This window comes from Coregonus lavaretus (genome assembly GCF_964263955.1).
Source record: "Coregonus lavaretus genome assembly, chromosome: 5".
Lineage (NCBI taxonomy): Eukaryota > Metazoa > Chordata > Actinopteri > Salmoniformes > Salmonidae > Coregonus > Coregonus lavaretus.
Window position 1 is genome coordinate 11,477,287 of NC_139992.1, and position 19,645 is coordinate 11,496,931.

Consider the following 19,645-nt stretch of genomic DNA (forward strand, 5'->3'; position numbering starts at 1 on the left):
CTTTGTCCACCTGTGCTTTATTTTGAGTTGGTCAAAATAAAGCATGAGACATATCTTCTCATAGGAGTGATAATATAATATGCTAAATGAAAGCAGTCTATGGAAGGTACCATCTTTCCCCCTATAGCTGGAAGCTTAGGGGCAGAATAACTCCTTGGTGGAATATGTGGGAACATACCAGCATTCTCCAGATTCCAATTCCATACGTATCACATTTGCCACCTTTCTTGTTTCATGTCACAACCTGATGTTCCACAGGCACTAGGCTTACATTAATGAATGTTTTTACTGCAGTTAAATGTACACAAGCAGGCGTAGAATATCAACCACACCAAATGAGCTATGTTTCGGCAGATAGCCTAGAGGTTAAGAGTGTTGGGCCAGCGATTCGGTCGCTGGTTCGAATCACCACGGCGACTAGGTGAAAAATATATCTGTTCCCTTGAGCAAGGCACTGAACCCTAGTTTCTCCTGTACGTCTCTGCATAAGTGTACTAAATGACTGAAATGTATATTTCACCCAGAAATGCCACTACGTTATTGTTCAAAGCCTACCGCTTGTTCAGAAATATTAATAAAAGGAAACCAACCCCTTTTGTTCCATTATCAGGTCTGCCATCCTGCTGAGACAAACAGTAGACCAAGGAGAAGGAGCGCTCTGGGTAGCTAGCCCTGTGCTGTTGACATGGAAATTAATGCTTACTGTCCATTCTTCCATAAAGTTGGCTGTATGTTGGTTCTGGGGAAGAACGTGTGCAGGTGTGTTTGGGCTAGAGACAGTGGGGTGGGAGAGAACCAAGGGCAAGGCCCTTATTGGGCTGAAACTATATTATTTATTAGTACTAAAAAGCACTTTAAATTGAGAACTTCTATAGAACATGCTTTTTAGTTCAGGACTAGGCTTAATCTGTATCCACGAAATAGGCCCTATATGTCTATGTGGGATACCCTCCGGCTTCCTTGGGTTCACGCCAGAGGAGCTTACTCATGTATCTAAACAGAAGTGATTTCCTAAAATACGCCACTTTGATACAGCTATGACTGGAAGTGACTTTTTCCTAGCAGGTTAGGAGAATTAGGTTAAGGTTAGGAAAAGGGTTAGGGTTGTGGAAATGCTCTCCTAACCTGCTAGGAAAAGTCTCGTAGTTGTATCAGAGTGACATGTTTTTAGGGAGTCCCGTAAACAGAACTCCCACAGATCTTAAGGTCTGATGATGTAATTCAATAAGGCGCAAACTTTCCTTCATATACAGGTCAGTGTTACATAGGCTACTTAGTCAGCTTATTCTGCAGCATACCACCCTGAATCCCACTGTTAGCTTGCCTCTGAAGCTAAGCAGGGTTGGTCCCTGGATGGGAAACCAGATACTGCTCAAAGTGTTTGAGGGCCAGTAGGAGGCTCATTCCTCTGGTCCCAAAAAAATATCCCAATGCCCCAGGGCAGTGATTGGGGTCATTGCTCTGTGTAAGGTGCCATCTTTCGGATGGAACGTTAATAGGGTGTCCTGACTCTGGTCACTAAAGATCCCATGGCACTTACCGTAACAGTAGGGGGCTTTGACCCCTGTGTCCTGGCTAAATTCCCAATCGGGCCCTCATACCATCATGGCCACCTAATCATCCCTAGCTTCCTATTGGCTCATTCATCCCTTTTCTCCCCAGGTCGTTGCTGTAAATGAGAACATGTCTCAGTCAATTTACCTGGTAAAATAAGGGTTAAAAATGTAAAAAGCCTACTCGTCACAGCAGGTTGGTGGCACCTTAATTGTGGAGGATGGGCATGTGGTAATGGCTGGAGTGGAATAGTATCAGATACAGCAAACACATGGTTTCCAGGTGTTTGATGCCATTCCATTTGCTCCGTTCCATTACTATAAGTCATACTCCCCTCAGGAGCCTCCACTGCTACTCATAGTTTGGGTTAATGCCAGTGGAGCAAGGTAGTCGACCTAGACCTGTCCCCATGCCATGCTGTGCCTTCATGCCACTAAAAGCCTGGCAAACATGGCTATAGTCAACCAATTGTAATCACCAAGGAGGAGCTCCAACACTTCATGAAGACCATTTCATAGAGTGCGGTCCTTGAACTGGGAGACCAGCGCCCAGAGTGACCCAGGTAGTTTCCCATCCAACCCTGATAAGAGGAACTCAGAGCTCAGCTCTCTTCTCTCTCTCTCACTCTCACACACACACACACACACAAACACGCACAGTCTTGTACAGCTAACCTTGTGGGGACACACAATTCAGTCCCATTCAAAATCTTATTTTCACTAACGCTAAACCTAACCCTAACCCGTACTCTTACCCTAACCTTAACCCTAACCTTAACCCAAAAACCTAATCTTAACCCTAAACCTAACTCTAGCTCCTAACCTTAACCCTTAACGTAATTCTAACTAATTCTAACCTTAACCCTAAACCCTCTAGAAATAGCATTTAACCTTGTGGGGACTAACAAAATGTCCCCAGTTGGTCAAATTTTTGTTAGTTTACTATTCTTGTGGGGACTTCTGGTCCCCACAAGAATAGTTAAACACGTCCACACACACACACACACACACACACACCGTCCTCAAGAGTGTCAGAATATATCAGAGAGCTGAGCGAGCAATGAACATGGTGGAGTCTGTCTGCCTGGAAACTGGGTCAAATGCAGCGCATGCATGGGCCTCTACTGCTCCTACGGCGTATAGTGTATACAGTTGAAGTCGGAAGTTTACATACACAGGTTGGATTCATTAAAACTTGTTTTTCAACCACTCCACAAATGTCTTGTTAACAAACTATAGTTTTGGCAAGTCGATTAGGACATCTACTTTGTGCATGACACAAGTAATTTTTCCAACAATTGTTTACAGACAGATTATTTCACTTATAACTCACTGTATCACAATTCCAGTGGGTCAGAAGTTTACATACACTAAGTTGACTGTGCCTTTAAACAGCTTGGAAAATTCCAGAAAATGATGTCATGGCTTTAGAAGCTTCTGATAGGCTAATTGACATCATTTGAGTCAATTGGAGGTGTACCTGTGGATGTATTTCAAGGCCTACCTTCAAACTCAGTGCCTCTTCGCTTGACATCATGGAAAAATCAAAAGAAATCAGCCAAGACCTCCGAAAAAAAATTGTAGACCTCCACAAGTCTGGTTCATCCTTGGGAACAATTTCCAAACGCCTGAAGGTACCACGTTCATCTGTACAAACAATAGTACGCAAGTATAAACACCATAGGACCACGCAGCCGTCATTCCGCTCAGGAAGGAGACGCATTCTATCTCCTAGAGATTAACGTACTTTGGTGCGAAAAGTGCAAATCAATCCCAGAACAACAGCAAAGGACCTTGTGAAGATGCTGGAGGAAACGGGTACAAAAGTATCTATATCCACAGTAAAACGAGTCCTATATCGACATATGTGGTCCTCTGTAGCTCAATTGGTAGAGCATGGCGCTTGTAACGCCAGGGTAGTGGGTTCGATCCCCGGGACCACCCATACGTAAAAATTTATGCGCACATGACTGTAAGTCGCTTTGGATAAAAGCGTCTGCTAAATGGCATATTATTATTTTATTATTATGACATAACCTGAAAGGCCGCTCAGCAAGGAAGAAGCCACTGCTCCAAAACCGCCATAAAAAAGTCAGACTATGGTTTGCAACTGCACATGGGGACAAAGATCGTACTTTTTGGAGAAATGTCCTCTGGTCTGATGAAACAAAAATAGAACTGTTTGGCCATAATGACCATCGTTATGTTTGGAGGAAAAAGGGGGACGCTTGCAAGCCGAAGAACACCATCCCAACCGTGAAGCACGGGGGTGGCAGCATCATGCTGTGGGGGTGCTTTGCTGCAGGAGGGACTGGTGCACTTCACAAAATAGATGGCATCATGAGGAAGGAAAATTATGTGGATATATTGAAGCAACATCTCAAGACATCATTCAGGAAGTTAAAGCTTGGTCGCAATTGGGTCGTCCAAATGGACAATGACCCCAAGCATACTTCCAAAGTTGTGACAAAATGGCTTAAGGACAACAAAGTCAATGTATTGGAGTGGCCATCACAAAGCCCTGACCTCAATCCTTTAGAAAATGTGTGGGCAGAACTGAAAAAGCGTGTGCGAGCAAGGAGGCCTACAAACCTGACTCAGTTACACCAGCTCTGTCAGGAGGAATGGGCCAAAATTCACCCAACTTATTGTGGGAAGCTTGTGGAAGGCTACCCGAAACATTTGACCCAAGTTAAACAATTTAAAGGCAATGCTACCAAATACTAATTGAGTGTATGTAAACTTCTGACCCAGTGGTAATGTGATGAAAGAAATAAAACATTTCACATTCTTAAAATAAAGTGGTGATCCTAACTGACCTAAGACAGGGAATTTTTATTAGGATTAAATGTCAGGAATTTTTTAAAACTTAGTTTAAATGTATTTGGCAAGGTGTATGTAAACTTCCGACTTCAACTGTATATGTGAGTGGTGGGGGAGGGTTTCCATTGTAGGGAGGTAGTAGGGGGTTGAGAAAGAAGCCCTGGAGCGAGTGTAGTCATACTGTGGTGTTGGCTGCTGGAATCTGGGATCTTTCTGAATGGGAAGGCTGGGCTGAGCCACTGAGCTGCAGCCTAACTGGCCTTCCATTCAGCCATATGGCTGTGACCTCTGCTTGCCCTTATCAACAGAGACAGGGAGGCAGGCAGACACTATCTCATACAGACAGTAGAATGCAGACAGAAATGGCAATTTAGGGAGAAAAATACACTGAGTGTACAAAACATTAAGGACAGCTTCCTAATATTGAGTTGCACCCACGGCTTTTGCCCTCGGAACAGCCCTCAATTCGTCGGGGCATGGACTCTATAAGGTGTCGAAAGCGTTCTACAGGGATGCTGGCCCATGTTGACTCCAATGCTTCCCACAGTTGTGTCAAGTTGGCTGGATGTCCTTTGGGTGGGGTGGACCATTCTTGATACATGCAGGAAACTGTTGAGCGTGAAAAACCCAGCAGTGTTGCAGTTCTTGACACAAACCGGGTGCGCCTGGCACCTGATACCATACCCTGTTCAAAGGCACTCAAATCTTTTGTCTTGCCCATTCACCCTCTGAATGGCATACATACACAATCCATATCTCAATTGTCTCAAGGCTTAACAATTATTATTTAACCTGTCTCCTCCCCTTCATCCACATTGATTGAAGTGGATTGAACAAGTAACATCAATAAGGGATCATAGCTTTCACCTGGATTCACCTGGTCAGTCTATGTCATGGAAAGAGTTTATATTGTATGCACATTATTGGTGTTACCTTTATGTATAAATGTTACCTTTATCTATAAATGTTATCTTTATGTATAAATGTTACCTTTATCTATAAATGTTACCTTTATCTATAAATGTTATCATTATGTATAAATGTTACCTTTATCTATAAATGTTACCAGAAATGTTTTCTGGTGTGGCTGGCTATATAGGGGTGGAGACGGGTTGTATGATTTTGTCAACAGGAAATCAGAGATGCAACAATAATGAGATGTATCGTGCTCCATATAGTTCTGTGCCAAAGTTCCAATCTCCAGTAACCTTTTGAAGAGTTATTTGATTCTCTCTAACCATCCAGACCTAGAATGGTAATGACTGATTCGGAGACACATTTCCTGTTTGTGCTCCAAAACACAATAAACTCAGGAATGCATCTTCCTGAACCTGCTGACAGTGCGAAAGGTGGTGTGTGGGTGTTGAGAAAGAGAGAGAGAGAGGCAACAGTAAACAGATATGTTGATACTGTACACAGAGATGAAGGCATAAAGACATAAGGGCATTTCAGATTGATGATAAGAAACGAACCTGTTTGTTACAAATTCATATATCTACAATTGTAGGTAATTCACCTGTAGTGCATCTGTAGGCCACTGAACATTTACCAAAGCAATTTACAAACCCATCTCTGACTTTACTCCAAATAGTTGTTTTTCCTATTCTAGCCACATGAGGGCAGCAGAGGGAGCGCTCTACCGAGCGTTGGCGCTGACAATCGGCGATGACTCTCCTCAAATTCTGTATCTGAGTGGAGGAGAGCGAGAGGCTTGATTTTCCTGTGCAATCTCAGTTTACCCGTTTTACATACACAGGAAGATTTTCGGAGCTGCAAAGTGAGAAAGGAGTGTTTGGTAATTTAAAGAGAAATTCCCCCGTGCAGAAGCTGTAAATGCGGATTGTTTACATCAGTCGGTAGAGCTGGAGAAGCTTTTCCTTCTTCCGCTCCTCCCTTCACACACTGTGGCGGCGGCTGACGCGACTCCCCCTCGCCGCAGATAGTGTCAGTGGAGCAGGCCATGGGGCCGTGATACAGCCCGGGCCCTGACAGGTTCTGCGTTGCATCAGAAAATGAAACATTATTGATGCACGATTCACTTCCCTGACTGCTGCATCAACAAAGAGTGACTACAAGAGGAAAAATAGCAGATTTTGAACTGCAGTATTATTCCAAGATAATTGCATGATCTGATATTCGAGGGAGTGTGTTGATGTGCTGACCAAACTGATCGAGATTATTATGGCTGTTCTAAAACTCGTCGAACAGGTAGCTATGCCAATTTTACAAATAATTCATATTTCCTTAACGTTATATGTAGATAGTCTATAAGCTTTCCTCATTATGCATTGCGATAGTGGCTACTTTGTTGATATAAATAAATGCCCAAGTAGGTCTCGGGCAAGCATAATGTTTTTGTAAACGTTACATAATTGAGAAATTATTTTCATGCATCGCTGGCAAGTGAGAGGAAATTGTTTTTCTGGTGCCCAGAGGAACAGCTGCGGTTCGCTACGCGAGCGAGGAGGTGTGCCGGGCATCTCGCGCTGTGAATGAAATTGGGCGGTGTGTGTTATCGCATTTTGTTGTTGCATTTGCAGTATTTCCCTTGTTCTTTGTTCTCCTTACCGTTTTAAAATTAGGGCAACGGATTCGGATTGACATTCTGATGGCTCTTCTGCAAGCTATACCCCGGTGGAGTCACCGCCACGTGCCACCGGAATTCAGCTGTGAATTCCATTATCGTCTCCATGAATTATGTTGCTGTCGGCACCTGTTATGATCTGTGAAGTTTTTACTGGTGCATTCTTTTTGTCAAAAGAATGTGTTCTGCATTTTGGGCTTGTCTAGTCAAGTTCCTAATTTCTCTCTTCCTAAATTGTAGTCAGCGAGAAGAGTATAGGATGTTGAGCAAAATGACCTATTTGTGTCACCAACGTCAAACTTCACCATCAGAGCATGGGACTATCTTTTTGCAGCCATTGACCACAATGCAATGTTGCTGTCACATTTTACATTTTAGCAGACGCTCTTATCCAAAGCAATTTACAGTTAGTGAGTGAAAACATTTTTCATACTGGCCCCCCGTGGGAATCGAACCCACAACCCTGGCGTTGCAAGTGCCATGCTCTACCAACTGAGCTACATGTCATCTGATGCAGCACTCCATCACTCTCCTTCTTGGTCAAATAGCCCTTACACAGCCTGAAGGTATGATTTGGGTCATTGTCCTGTTGAAAAACAAATGATAGTGGGACTAAGCGCAAACCAGATGGGATGGCGTATCGCTGCACCACACACATATCTGAGATGGTTTTTGTTCCAAAGGTGCTGAGTAACAGGGTCAAGCAGACAATAATGACAACAGCTACAGTACAGGGGTCCTCTGAGTCCTCACTCAGTCCAGTCTTGTTGGGCTTGGAGTTCATCTTGAACACATGACCTGACCAGTCCCTAAAACCCGACCCTGGCAACAGTGACTATTGTCTGGTTTCAATGATGGACTCTTTTGGCGACTTTGATAATGGAAAATAAATTGTTCAGGGGTGGGTCCTCTTCAGATAGACAACTCTCCCAACGAATCACGAGGCAGACATGCCAGAACGTCGCGATTCAAAACCAAAGTTTGCGGGCAAAATCTTTGCAGTGGTTTTAGTGAAGGTAGTTGATGCAAGCTAGCCACTTGCGAAATAACCTCCATGATCTCCATCTTGCTAGCTCTATTTTGTATTTTTTCCCTAGCAGATAAAGTAGTGATGTAGGCAGCGACGTAGTTCCTCTATGGCAAAATAGTTCATAATTGAAACCAGACCGTAGTCACTGTTGCCTATAGGGTCGGTAAATTACATGGTGAGGAAAAACTCCAGGCCACATAGGGATACAGAGGCTCAGTATTGTCTGTGAGACCGAATGCTAATGCTGCTGCTGTTTGTCCTTCCTCTGTCCCTTATCCCAGGCCTTTATCTATAGATCAGCCCAGTCGGAACTGTGTAGAACAGCAGTTGCAGGAAGTGATCCGAGGGCCTATCTCGCCTGTACATCTGACTTAAGCCTATGTGAGGAAGGCACCACTGTGTGTGCTCTCAAACCAGCATTGGTTATTCTCAGTGGGTTGTTTGAGTTAGCACAGGTTGTAACGGACGTGTATGTTTGCAGAGAGATTATACAAGTGTATGGCTCTATGTGTGTACTGTCCAGTGAGTGACCCTGTACGGTCCAGTGAGTGACCCTGTACGGTCCAGTGAGTGACCCTGTACGGTCCAGTGAGTGACCCTGTACTATCCAGTGAGTGACCCTGTACGGTCCAGTGAGTGACCCTGTACTATCCAGTGAGTGACCCTGTACGGTCCAGTGAGTGACCCTGTACGGTCCAGTGAGTGACCCTGTACGGTCCAGTGAGTGACCCTGTACTATCCAGTGAGTGACCCTGTACTATCCAGTGAGTGACCCTGTACGGTCCAGTGAGTGACCCTGTACGGTCCAGTGAGTGACCTTGTGAGTGACCCTGTACGGTCCAGTGAGTGACCCTGTACGGTCCAGTGAGTGACCCTGTACGGTCCAGTGAGTGACCTTGTGAGTGACCCTGTACGGTCCAGTGAGTGACCCTGTACGGTCCAGTGAGTGACCCTGTACTATCCAGTGAGTGACCCTGTACTATCCAGTGAGTGACCCTGTACGGTCCAGTGAGTGACCCTGTACGGTCCAGTGAGTGACCTTGTGAGTGACCCTGTACGGTCCAGTGAGTGACCCTGTACGGTCCAGTGAGTGACCCTGTACGGTCCAGTGAGTGACCTTGTGAGTGACCCTGTACGGTCCAGTGAGTGACCCTGTACGGTCCAGTGAGTGACCCTGTACGGTCCAGTGAGTGTTGTCCAGTCTAATACATTTGAATCATTTAGTCATCTGTGTTCCTCTGTGTTCCAGAGAAGGGAAGAGACAGGAAGTTATTAGGTCTTGACATCCTCCTTTTCTTCATTTTTCTTCTTACTGGATCCCCATGGGGTTGTTCGTCTGGAAGTATGCGTGTGTGTCAGGACTTCCGCAGAGGATGCCTCCCCTCCTTGTTCGGGCAGGTTTTGGCGTTCGTCGTCACCGGCTTACTAGCTACTGCCGATCCCATTCTCATCACTCCACTTGTAATGTCTTGTCTTGTCAATCACACACACCTGGTGCTCGTTCCCCTAATTAGTATGTGTATAATTTTTATTTATTTATTTATTTCACCTTTATTTAACTAGGTAAGCCAGTTGAGAACAAGTTCTCATTTACAACTGCGACCTGGCCAAGATAAAGCAAAGCAGTGCGATAAAAACAACAACACAGAGTTACATATGGGGTAAAACAAAACATAAAGTCAAAAATACAACAGAAAATATATATACAGTGTGTGCAAATGTAGCAAGTTATGGAGGTAAGGCAATAAATAGGCTATAGTGCAAAATAATTACAATTAGTATTAACACTGGAATTATAGATGTGCAAGAGATGATGTGCAAATAGAGATACTGGGGTGCAAATGAGCAAAATAAATAACAATATAGGGATGAGGTAGTTGGGTGGGCTAATTTCAGATGGGCTGTGTACAGGTGCAGTGATCGGTAAGGTGCTCTGACAACTGATGCTTAAAGTTAGTGAGGGAGATAAGAGTCTCCAGCTTCAGAGATTTTTGCAATTTGTTCCAGTCATTGGCAGCAGAGAACTGGAAGGAATGGCGGCCAAAGGAGGTGTTGGCTTTGGGAATGACCAGTGAGATATACCTGCTGGAGCGCATACTACGGGTGGGTGTTGCTATGGTGACCAATGAGCTAAGATAAGGCGGGGATTTGCCTAGCAGTGATTTATAGATGGCCTGGAGCCAGTGGGTTTGGCGACGAATATGTAGTGAGGACCAGCCAACAAGAGCGTACAGGTCACAGTGGTGGGTAGTATATGGGGCTTTGGAGACAAAACGGATGGCACTGTGATAGACTACATCCAATTTGCTGAGTAGAGTGTTGGAGGCTATTTTGTAAATGACATCGCCGAAGTCAAGGATCGGTAGGATAGTCAGTTTTACGAGGGCATGTTTGGCAGCATGAGTGAAGGAGGCTTTGTTGCGAAATAGGAAACCGATTCTAGATGTAACTTTGGATTGGAGATTCTTAATGTGAGTCTGGAAGGAGAGTTTTCAGTCTAACCAGACACCTAGGTATTTGTAGTTGTCCACATACTCTAGGTCAGACCCGTCGAGAGTAGTGATTCTAGTCGGGTGGGCGGGTGCCAGCACCGTTCGATTGAAGAGCATGCATTTAGTTTTACTAGTGTTTAAGAGCAGTTGGAGGCTACTGAAGGAGTGTTGTATGGCATTGAAGCTCGTTTGGAGGTTTGTTAACACAGTGTCCAATGAAGGGCCAGATGTATACAAAATGGTGTCGTCTGCGTAGAGGTGGATCTGAGAGTCACCAGCAGCAAGAGCGACATCATTGATATACACAGAGAAAAGAGTCGGCCCAAGAATTGAACCCTGTGGCACCCCCATAGAGACTGCCATAGGTCCAGACAACAGGCCCTCCGATTTGACACATTTAACTCTATCTGAGAAGTAGTTGGTGAACCAGGCGAGGCAGTCATTTGAGAAACCAAGGCTATTTAGTCTGCCAATAAGAATGCGGTGGTTGACAGAGTCGAAAGCCTTGGCCAGGTCAATGAAAACGGCTGCACAGTACTGTCTATTATCGATCGCGGTTATAATATCGTTTAGGACCTTGAGCGTGGCTGAAGTGCACCCATGACCAGCTTGGAAACCGGATTGCATAGCGGAGAAGGTACGGTGGGATTCGAAATGGTCGGTGATCTGTTTGTTAACTTGGCTTTCAAAAACTTTCGAAAGGCAGGGCAGGATGGATATAGGTCTGTAACAGTTTGGATCTAGAGTGTCACCCCCTTTGAAGAGGGGGATGACCGCGGCAGCTTTCCAATCTCTGGGGATCTCAGACGTTACGAAAGAGAGGTTGAACAGGCTAGTAATAGGGGTTGCGACAATTTCGGCGGCTAGTTTTAGAAAGAAAGGGTCCAGATTGTCTAGCCTAGTCTAGTTCCCTCTGTTCCCCTTGTCTTTGTGAGTGATTGTTTCATTGTGAGAGTGAGTAGCTCGGTTAAGCTACTCTTCCATTTGTTATTGCCAAGGTGGAATATTTCCCTTGTGATAGTTTCGTATTGACGCTGGGTAACGTTTTATTTATGTAAACGGAATAAACTCTGGACTTCTGTGTTTTATCCTCCTGCGCCTGACTCCTTCATTCACACCTCATCACAGTGTGTGTGCGTTGGTGTGTGGGTTTGTTCGGAAGCGGGGGCTGAAGGATGCTCATGACATGATATGTTGTCTTTTCAGTTTTCTTATTATGTTTTTATTTATTTGAATGCTGCTGACCTTCCCGTGTCAAGATTGCAATATGTCCTTAACAGGTGACGCACACACGACCCGTGCGTTTACTGACACACACACACACACACACACACACACACACACACACACACACACACACACACACACATATCTATTTTCTCTCTCACCGCCGACAGTAAGGGTTTGAGAAAAACACAGTCACGCGCCCTATAGTTTTATTTCTGAAATGAATTTATAGTGGGACATCATCGGCATCAGCAGCTTCTAATTTTGGAGCTGTGCTGTGGGGGTGGAGATTCAGATCTGTTCTGTACCCTCGGGTATCAATACCAATGCAGCTATTATATTCACCATCCTTATGGAAGGAAAATCCAAAGCCCAAAATGTGTGTGTGACATGATTGCATGTGTTGTTTGCAGTTCAAAGAATGAAAACAGAGTTTTTATCAGATACAGGAAGTTTGTGTAGGATGAGGGCAGAACAGAGAGAGATGGGTGGGGGGGGGGGACATCCATTTGTTTTGTCAAATTCTGGGGGCCCCTCTTGGTTCCATTGGGACCCTTTGAGACAGGACTAGTTGATTTAAGATGCTGACCCTAATGGTGTTCTAAATGTAGACAAGGAAGCTGCCACTCTCCTATTGGACAAAGGATCGTTTGAGAACATTCATTGGCGTTTGGAGTCAGGGCGAGGGAGGAACATGAGGGTAGTGTGCTGTGCCTGTGCCGTGGCAACAATGGGCTCAGTGTTAGAGATTTTTGTTTTGCCTGGAGGGGTGGTGTGGTTTGGGGAATCTCCTCATTCAGGACGGCTGCTCACTTATAGCCAGGACCCCTCCTCTCTTCTTCCCTCCCCCCACGCTTGGTAGCACTGTTCCCCAAGTCCCCATTGCAATTACAAAGAGTGACAGACAGCAGCATTGTGACCAGTAGGTGATGCCAGCTGTTTTTGTATGTGTGTGTGTGTGAGGACTTGAAAGAGATAGCAAAAAACCTCTCTGTTTTAAAGGCACAGCTCTTCTCTTAAACTTTGCCAGTATAAAAAAAGTATGAAAATGTATGCACTCACTAACTGTAAGTCGCTCTGGATAAGAGCGTCTGCTAAATGACTAAAATGTAAAATGTAAGTTCTCGTGTGACTGTGAACTGGCCACATCATAGAGAATGATAGAGGACTCTTCTTTGTAACTGTCCCATTATGGCATATGTGAGTGCACGGGCAGCGACATTAAGGCCATCTCCATTTTGAAGTAGTCCATTTTCTTCTTCTACTACTTCTATGAGTTGGTAAACAAACTGAAAGGGTGCATGCTACCACCTGGAGTGTGTTGTTTTAAATGGGTATAAAGCCAAGGTTGGCAATTTACTGCCACCTGCAGTTATGGAATGTTTGCTCAGAAGCATAATTCATTGGCTGATCCCTCCTGATGACCTGGATGGAATCATGTGATCCTTCCTTAACCCATAGGAAGTCCCACCCAGTTGACTACTTAAAAATGGTGCAAGTCCTCAATGGCGCTGGCAATGCTAAAACGGTTTTATTAGTCGTATGTACAGGATACACATGGTATACACTGTCCAATGAAATGCTTACTTGCAGGTTATTCTCAACAATGCAACAACAATAAGAAATAAAAAAGATAAGAAGTAAATGGCTCAGTAGAATAGAATAAACATTTTAGCATCAATATAATACAGGAAGGCACAATTTATAGTCCAATATTTACACATGTATTGGGGAAGGGGGGGGGGGGATGGGGGGCAGTGTATAAACTGAGCAGTATAATAAGAGTCTGGAAACTGCAGTTGTGATGTGTGTGTAGCATGAATGTATATATGTGTGTGTGTCTGTGTGGGTGTGTGCACGAGTGAGTGCATGTGTGTTAAGGTGCTGAGAATCCGAGCAGGTGGTCAGTCCAGTACAAGTGGCTTTTAGATAGAAACTGTCTCTGAGCCTGTTAGTATCAGACCTCATGCTCTGATACCTTCTGCCGATGGTAAGGGAGAGAACAGCTCGTGGCAAAAGGCGGGAAAACATTCTGGATCAATCTGTGTGGAGGATTCAATCAATCTGTGTGGAGGATTCAATCAATCTGTGTGGAGGATTCAATCAATCTGTGTGGAGGATTCAATCAATCTGTATGGAGGATTCAATCAATCTGTGTGGAGGATTCAATCAATCTGTGTGGAGGATTCAATCAATCTGTGTGGAGGATTCAATCAATCTGTGTGCCCCATTCCCATAAATCACTGCTCCTCCAGCAGAGTGACCACTGTGGCTGTTTAGATCTCCATGGAAAAACTGGGACGTGGAGAGACTGTAGTTAGACTGTAGTTAAACTGTCGTTAGGCTTTAGGGCCTAAGATTGAATCGTACTACACCAGCTAGTGCTTCCCACCAGACTACAAAGGGAAGCACAGCCGCGAGCTGCCCAGTGTCACAAGCCTACCAGACGAGCTAAATTACTTCTATGCTCGCTTCGAGGCAAGCAACACTGAAGCATGCATGAGAGCATCAGCTGTTCCGGACAACTGTGTGATCACGCTCTCTGTAGCTGATGTGAGTAAGACATTTTTACATTTTTAGTAATTTGGCAGACGCTCTTATCCAGAGCGACTTACAGTTAGTGAGTGCATACATTTTTTCATACTGGCCCCCCATGGGAATCGAACCCACAACCCTGGCATTGCAAGCGCCATGCTCTACCAACTGAGCTACACCAACTGAGCTACCTGTTGACCTTTAAACAGGTCAACATTCACAAGGCCGCAGGGCCAGACGGATTACCAGGACGTGTACTCCGAGCATGCGCTGACCAACTGGCAAGTGTCTTCACTGACATTTTCAACCTGTCCCTGACTGAGTCTGTAATACCAACATGTTTCAAGCAAACCACCATAGTCCCTGTGCCCAAGAACACAAAGGTAACCTGCCTAAATGACTACCGACCCGTAGCACTCACGTCTGTAGCCATGAAGTGCTTTGAAAGGCTGGTCATGGCTCACATCAACACCATTATCCCAGAAACCCTAGACCCACTCCAATTTGCATACCGCCCCAACAGATCCACAGATGATGCATTCTCTATTGCACTCCACACTGCCCTTTCCTACCTGGACAAAAGGAACACCTACGTGAGAATGCTATTCATTGAATACAGCTCAGCGTTCAACACCATAGTGCCCTCTAAGCTCATCACTAAGCTAAGGACCCTGGGATTAAACACCTCCCTCTGCAACTGGATCCTGGACTTCCTGACGGGCCGCCCCCAGGTGGTAAGGGTAGGTAACAACACATCTGCCACGCTGATCCTCAACACGGGGGCCCCTCAGGGGTGCGTGCTCAGTCTCCTCCTGTACTCAATGTTCACCCATGACTGCATGGCCAGGCACGACTCCAACACCATCATTAAGTTTGCCGACGACACAACAGTGGTAGGCCTGATCACCGACAACGATGAGACGGCCTATAGGGAGGAGGTCAGAGACCTGGCCATGTGGTGCCAGGATAACAACCTCTCCCTCAAAGTGATCAAGACAAAGGAGATGATTGTGGACTACAGGAAAAATAAGAGAACCGAGCACGCCCCCATTCTCATCGACAGGGCTGTAGTGGAGCAGGTTGAGAGCTTCAAGTTCCTTGGTGTCCACATCACCAACAAACTATCATGGTCCAAACACACCAAGACAGTCGTGAAGAGGGCACGACAAAGCCTATTCCCCCTCAGGGGACTGAAAAGATTTGGCAATGACCCTCAGATCCTCAAAAAGTTATACAGCTGCACCATCGAGAGCATCCTGATTGGTTGCATCACTGCCTGGTATGGCAACTGCTCAGCCTCCGACCGCAAGGCACTACAGAGGGTAGTGCGTACGGCCCAGTACATCACTGGGGCCAAGCTTCCTGCCATCCAGGACCTCTATACCAGATGGTGTCAGAGGAAGGCCCTAAACATTGTCAAAGACTCCAGCCACGCTAGTCATAGACTGTTCTCTCTGCTACAGTACGGCAAGCGGTACCGGAGCGCCAAGTCTAGGTCCAAAAGGCTTCTTAACAGCTTCTACCCCCAAGCCATAAGACACCTGAACAGCTAATCAAATGGCTACCCGGACTATTTGCATTGTCCTCCCCCCCGTCTTTTACACTGCTGCTACTCTGTTTATTATCTATGTATAGTCACTTTAATAACTCTACCTACATGTACATGTACATATTACATCAATTACCTCAACTAACCTGTGCCCCCGCACGTTGACTCTGTACCGGTACCCCCTGTATATATGTCACGACTTCCTCCGAGGCTGCCTCCTCTCCTTGTTCGGGCAGGCTTCGGTGTTCGTCGTCACCGGCCTTCTACTGCCGCTCCTCATCTCATCATTCCATTTGTTTTGTCTTGTTTATTACACACACCTGGTTCATATCCCCTCATCAGTACCTGTATAAGTGTTCCCTCTGCCCCCATGTCTTTGTGTGTTATTGTTCATTGTAGAGGATATGTAGCTCGGTGGAGCTGGATTTGTATTGTGTATTGCCGGGATATTCACCCATGTGCTTTGTCTTCCCCAGTGCTGGTGTATATTACGCATAGCTGCGTACCTCTGTTTATTTGAATAAACCATTCATTCCGTGATTTCCTCTCCTGCGCCTGACTCCGTTCAACATCACCCGCTACAATATAGCTCGGTACTGTTATTTTACTGCTGCTCTTCAATTATTATTATATCTATTTTTTTACTTATCTATTTTTTACTTAACACTTATTTTTCTTAAAACTGTGTTTTTGGTTAAGGGCGTGTAAGTTAGCATTTCACTGTAAGGCGCATGTGACAAAGAATTTGATTTGATTTGATTTTGTGTGTAGGATTTTGCAGAATGTAGGATTAGTCAGTGTGTGTGTGTGGCCCACAAGCAGAACTGAAAATGTTGTCTGAGCTAGGCTTCCTCTGCGTGTAAACTCTGAGAAGGTGACAGAGTGTAACAGGAAGTGAGGCGGTAAGTTGGAGGAGGGACAGGAAGTTCAGAAGCAGCAACATGTTCTGGCCTGACTCTGTGGTGCATAGGGCTCAGTCAGTCAGGGCTCTGACTCAATTGTCTTCCTCTCTGTCATCATTGAATTTTATGTTGTATGTAACTGACAGGCTGTGGAAACAATTTTCCTGTCAGTCATCATCACATGATGATAGTCAGGGGCCACTGCTCTGCAGCACCCAGAAGCAGCTTCCATATGGGACCAGTCTGTGGTTGTGACTTGATTGGATACAGCTTTTGTCAAATTTGACTTTTTGTAGCAGGTTAGGAGAACTTACGCAGCAGGTTAAGAGAATTAGGTTAAGGTTAGGAAAAGTGTTAGGGTTAGCTAGAAATGCCAAAAATGTCAACTTTTGACATTAATTTGACAAAAGCTGTATCTCTTCTAGCCATGACCCCAGTCTCTCGCTCTCAGAATCATGTCTCCCCTTGTCTGTCACAAAGACTTGGGGCTAGGTAGGTCCTGTTCAAATACTTTTAGAAGGCACCCTTCTTTTCTCCCTTCTGTGAGGTAATCGCTGATCTGGGTGTTCTTGGATAAAGGAAGGCAGAGTTTCCATTACATTGCTATCACCTATCAAAAACTGAAAGGGAGGAAGGATCCATTTTAGAAGTATTGGAACGTGGACATGACCAGACTCATTATAGTCGGCCTGTCTACCCCCATGTCGTATCCAGTCAGTCAGTCAGTCCAGTGTGTTTCTCAGAAAGCTGACTGAGCCTGCTGATCTAAAGCCTAGTACTGATTGACAAAGAAAGTTTGTGCCTGCATGCCAGCGATGTCCGGGACCTTTATTTAGGTCTGCGAGAGAGACTGGAGAGAGCACTGTGACTTCACTCACTACACGAGACTAAGATTAATGTTTATATGCTGCTGTGCTGTTCCCTTGTAGAGTTGGAGGACTTTATTTCCCTCTGTAAATAACCTCATACAGTTGTCTTATTAAATCCACAACAGTCTTAACTACACCACTAGGCCTATACCAGATGTAGGCCTACAGTGAGTCTCACTCAGTCACTCACTTCTCCAGCTTTTTTAAGCAGAGTGAAGGGTCACACAGCTGCTAATGCTGGCAATGCTCTAATTCCATGTGAAGGACCTCTCCCCTCTTTCCTCCTCTTTCCTTGTTAACACACATACAGCTGATAAATCTGATACCTTGAGATTTATTTCAGGGTGATTGTTTAGACACATATTGAAGATAGACTTGATCAGTATTTAGGGAGACTTGCATTAGCCCTGCTTCTGTTTGAGACATGTATCCACTTGTGCTGATGTTTGAATGTCATCTGAGAGCAATGAAGGTTTCCTTTACTGTTCTATTATGTAGGATTAGTGAACGACCTTGGATCTATAGAGGAGGATTAGTGAACGACCTTGGATCTATAGAGGAGGATTAGTGAACGACCTTGGATCGATATATACCTCCCGAGTGGCGCAGTGGTCTAAGGCACTGCATCGCAGTGCTAGCTGTGCCACTAGAGATCCTGGTTCGAATCCAGGCTCTGTCGTAGCTGGCCGTGACCGGGTGGTTTGGCGGCGCACAATTGGCCCAGCGTCGTCCAGGGTAGGGGAGGGAATGGCCAGCAGGGATGTAGCTCAGTTGGTAGAGCATGGCGTTTGCAACAACAGGGTTGTGGGTTCGATTCCCACGGGGGGCCAGTATGAAAAAAAAAAAATATATATATAAAAAAAAAATGTATGCACTCACTAACTGTAAGTCGCTCTGGATAAGAGCGTCTGCTAAATGACTAAAATGTAAAATCTATAGAGGAGGATTAGTGAACGACCTTGGATCTATAGAGGAGGATTAGTGAACGACCTTGGATCTATAGAGGAGGATTAGTGAACGACCTTGGATCTATAGAGGAGGATTAGTGAACGACCCCAGGGTTTATAGAGGAGGATTAGTGAACGACCCCAGGGTCTATAGAGGAGGATTAGTGAATGACCCCAGGGTCTATAGAGGAGGATTAGTGAACGACCCCAGGGTCTATAGAGGAGGATTAGTGAACGACCCCAGGCTCTGACCCTTTCTCCTCTCTCTGTCTCAGCCTCCTCTGGTTCAGGCCATCTTCAATGGAGACCCTGAGGAGATACGCATGCTCATCTACAAATCAGAAGACATCAACGCTCTGGTAAGACCACTAGACATTCACCGTACCTCCATGCTCCAGAGCAGAGGGAATGCTGAATAAAACAGCCCTACTATTTCCTCTCTCTGTGCACTTCCTGTGTGGGCCAAGGCCCAGGGGTCAGTATGGGCAAAAGGTCAAACCTATGTTTATTTACAACAGCACAGAGATATTCTTAGCGGCTCCAGCAGGACAGGACATAGGCTGTTTCCAACCTTCATTCTCTTCTCTGGGTATTTAGTCTCCTCTACGGACTGTTGGCTGCTATCAGAGGCACTACAACGACAACTCTGTCTTTGTCCAGTTTAGATGTGTTTTTTTGTTTGAGAGGCAGTGGAGGGCTGGGCCAGATGGATTTGAGGAGTTGTTTTGTGTGCTAACTGGCAAGTGGCCACCAGGACAATGGATGTTTTGGCACAGCGCTGTAACACAGCCAGTAGCCATTAGATTAGCTCATCCCATAGGATACTGACTGTTAGAGCCTCTTCTCTGCTAGGCCAGCTCTGTGTCCACTCTGAGCTAACTGTCCTATCCATTGCCTCTGGCAGTGTTTCCCTCGCCATTGTATACTGAACAAAAATATAAACGCATCATGCAACAATTTCAAATATTTTACTGAGTTACAGTTCATATGAGGAAATCAGTCAATTGAAATAAATTCATTCGGCCCTAATCCATGGATTTCACATGACTGGGAATACAGATATGCATCTGTTGGTCACAGATATCTTTTAAAAAATGGGCCTCACAATGGGCCTCAGGATCTCATCACGGTATT

General features: G+C 45.2%; 1 protein-coding gene across 1 annotated transcript in view; it reads left to right on the forward strand.

Annotated features, from left to right (window-relative positions):
- Positions 1 to 6,557: 6,557 nt before the first annotated feature.
- LOC311129571 (serine/threonine-protein phosphatase 6 regulatory ankyrin repeat subunit C-like) overlaps positions 6,558 to 19,645 on the forward strand; it is a gene marked incomplete at both ends in the record, with an annotated part of 66,098 nt that continues 53,010 nt past the window's right edge. Inside the window, 2 exons of the mRNA XM_084161909.1 lie at positions 6,558 to 6,584; positions 18,787 to 18,870. Coding sequence (XP_084018035.1) covers positions 6,558 to 6,584; positions 18,787 to 18,870 — 111 coding nt within the window. The remainder of the gene's footprint in view (positions 6,585 to 18,786; positions 18,871 to 19,645) is intronic.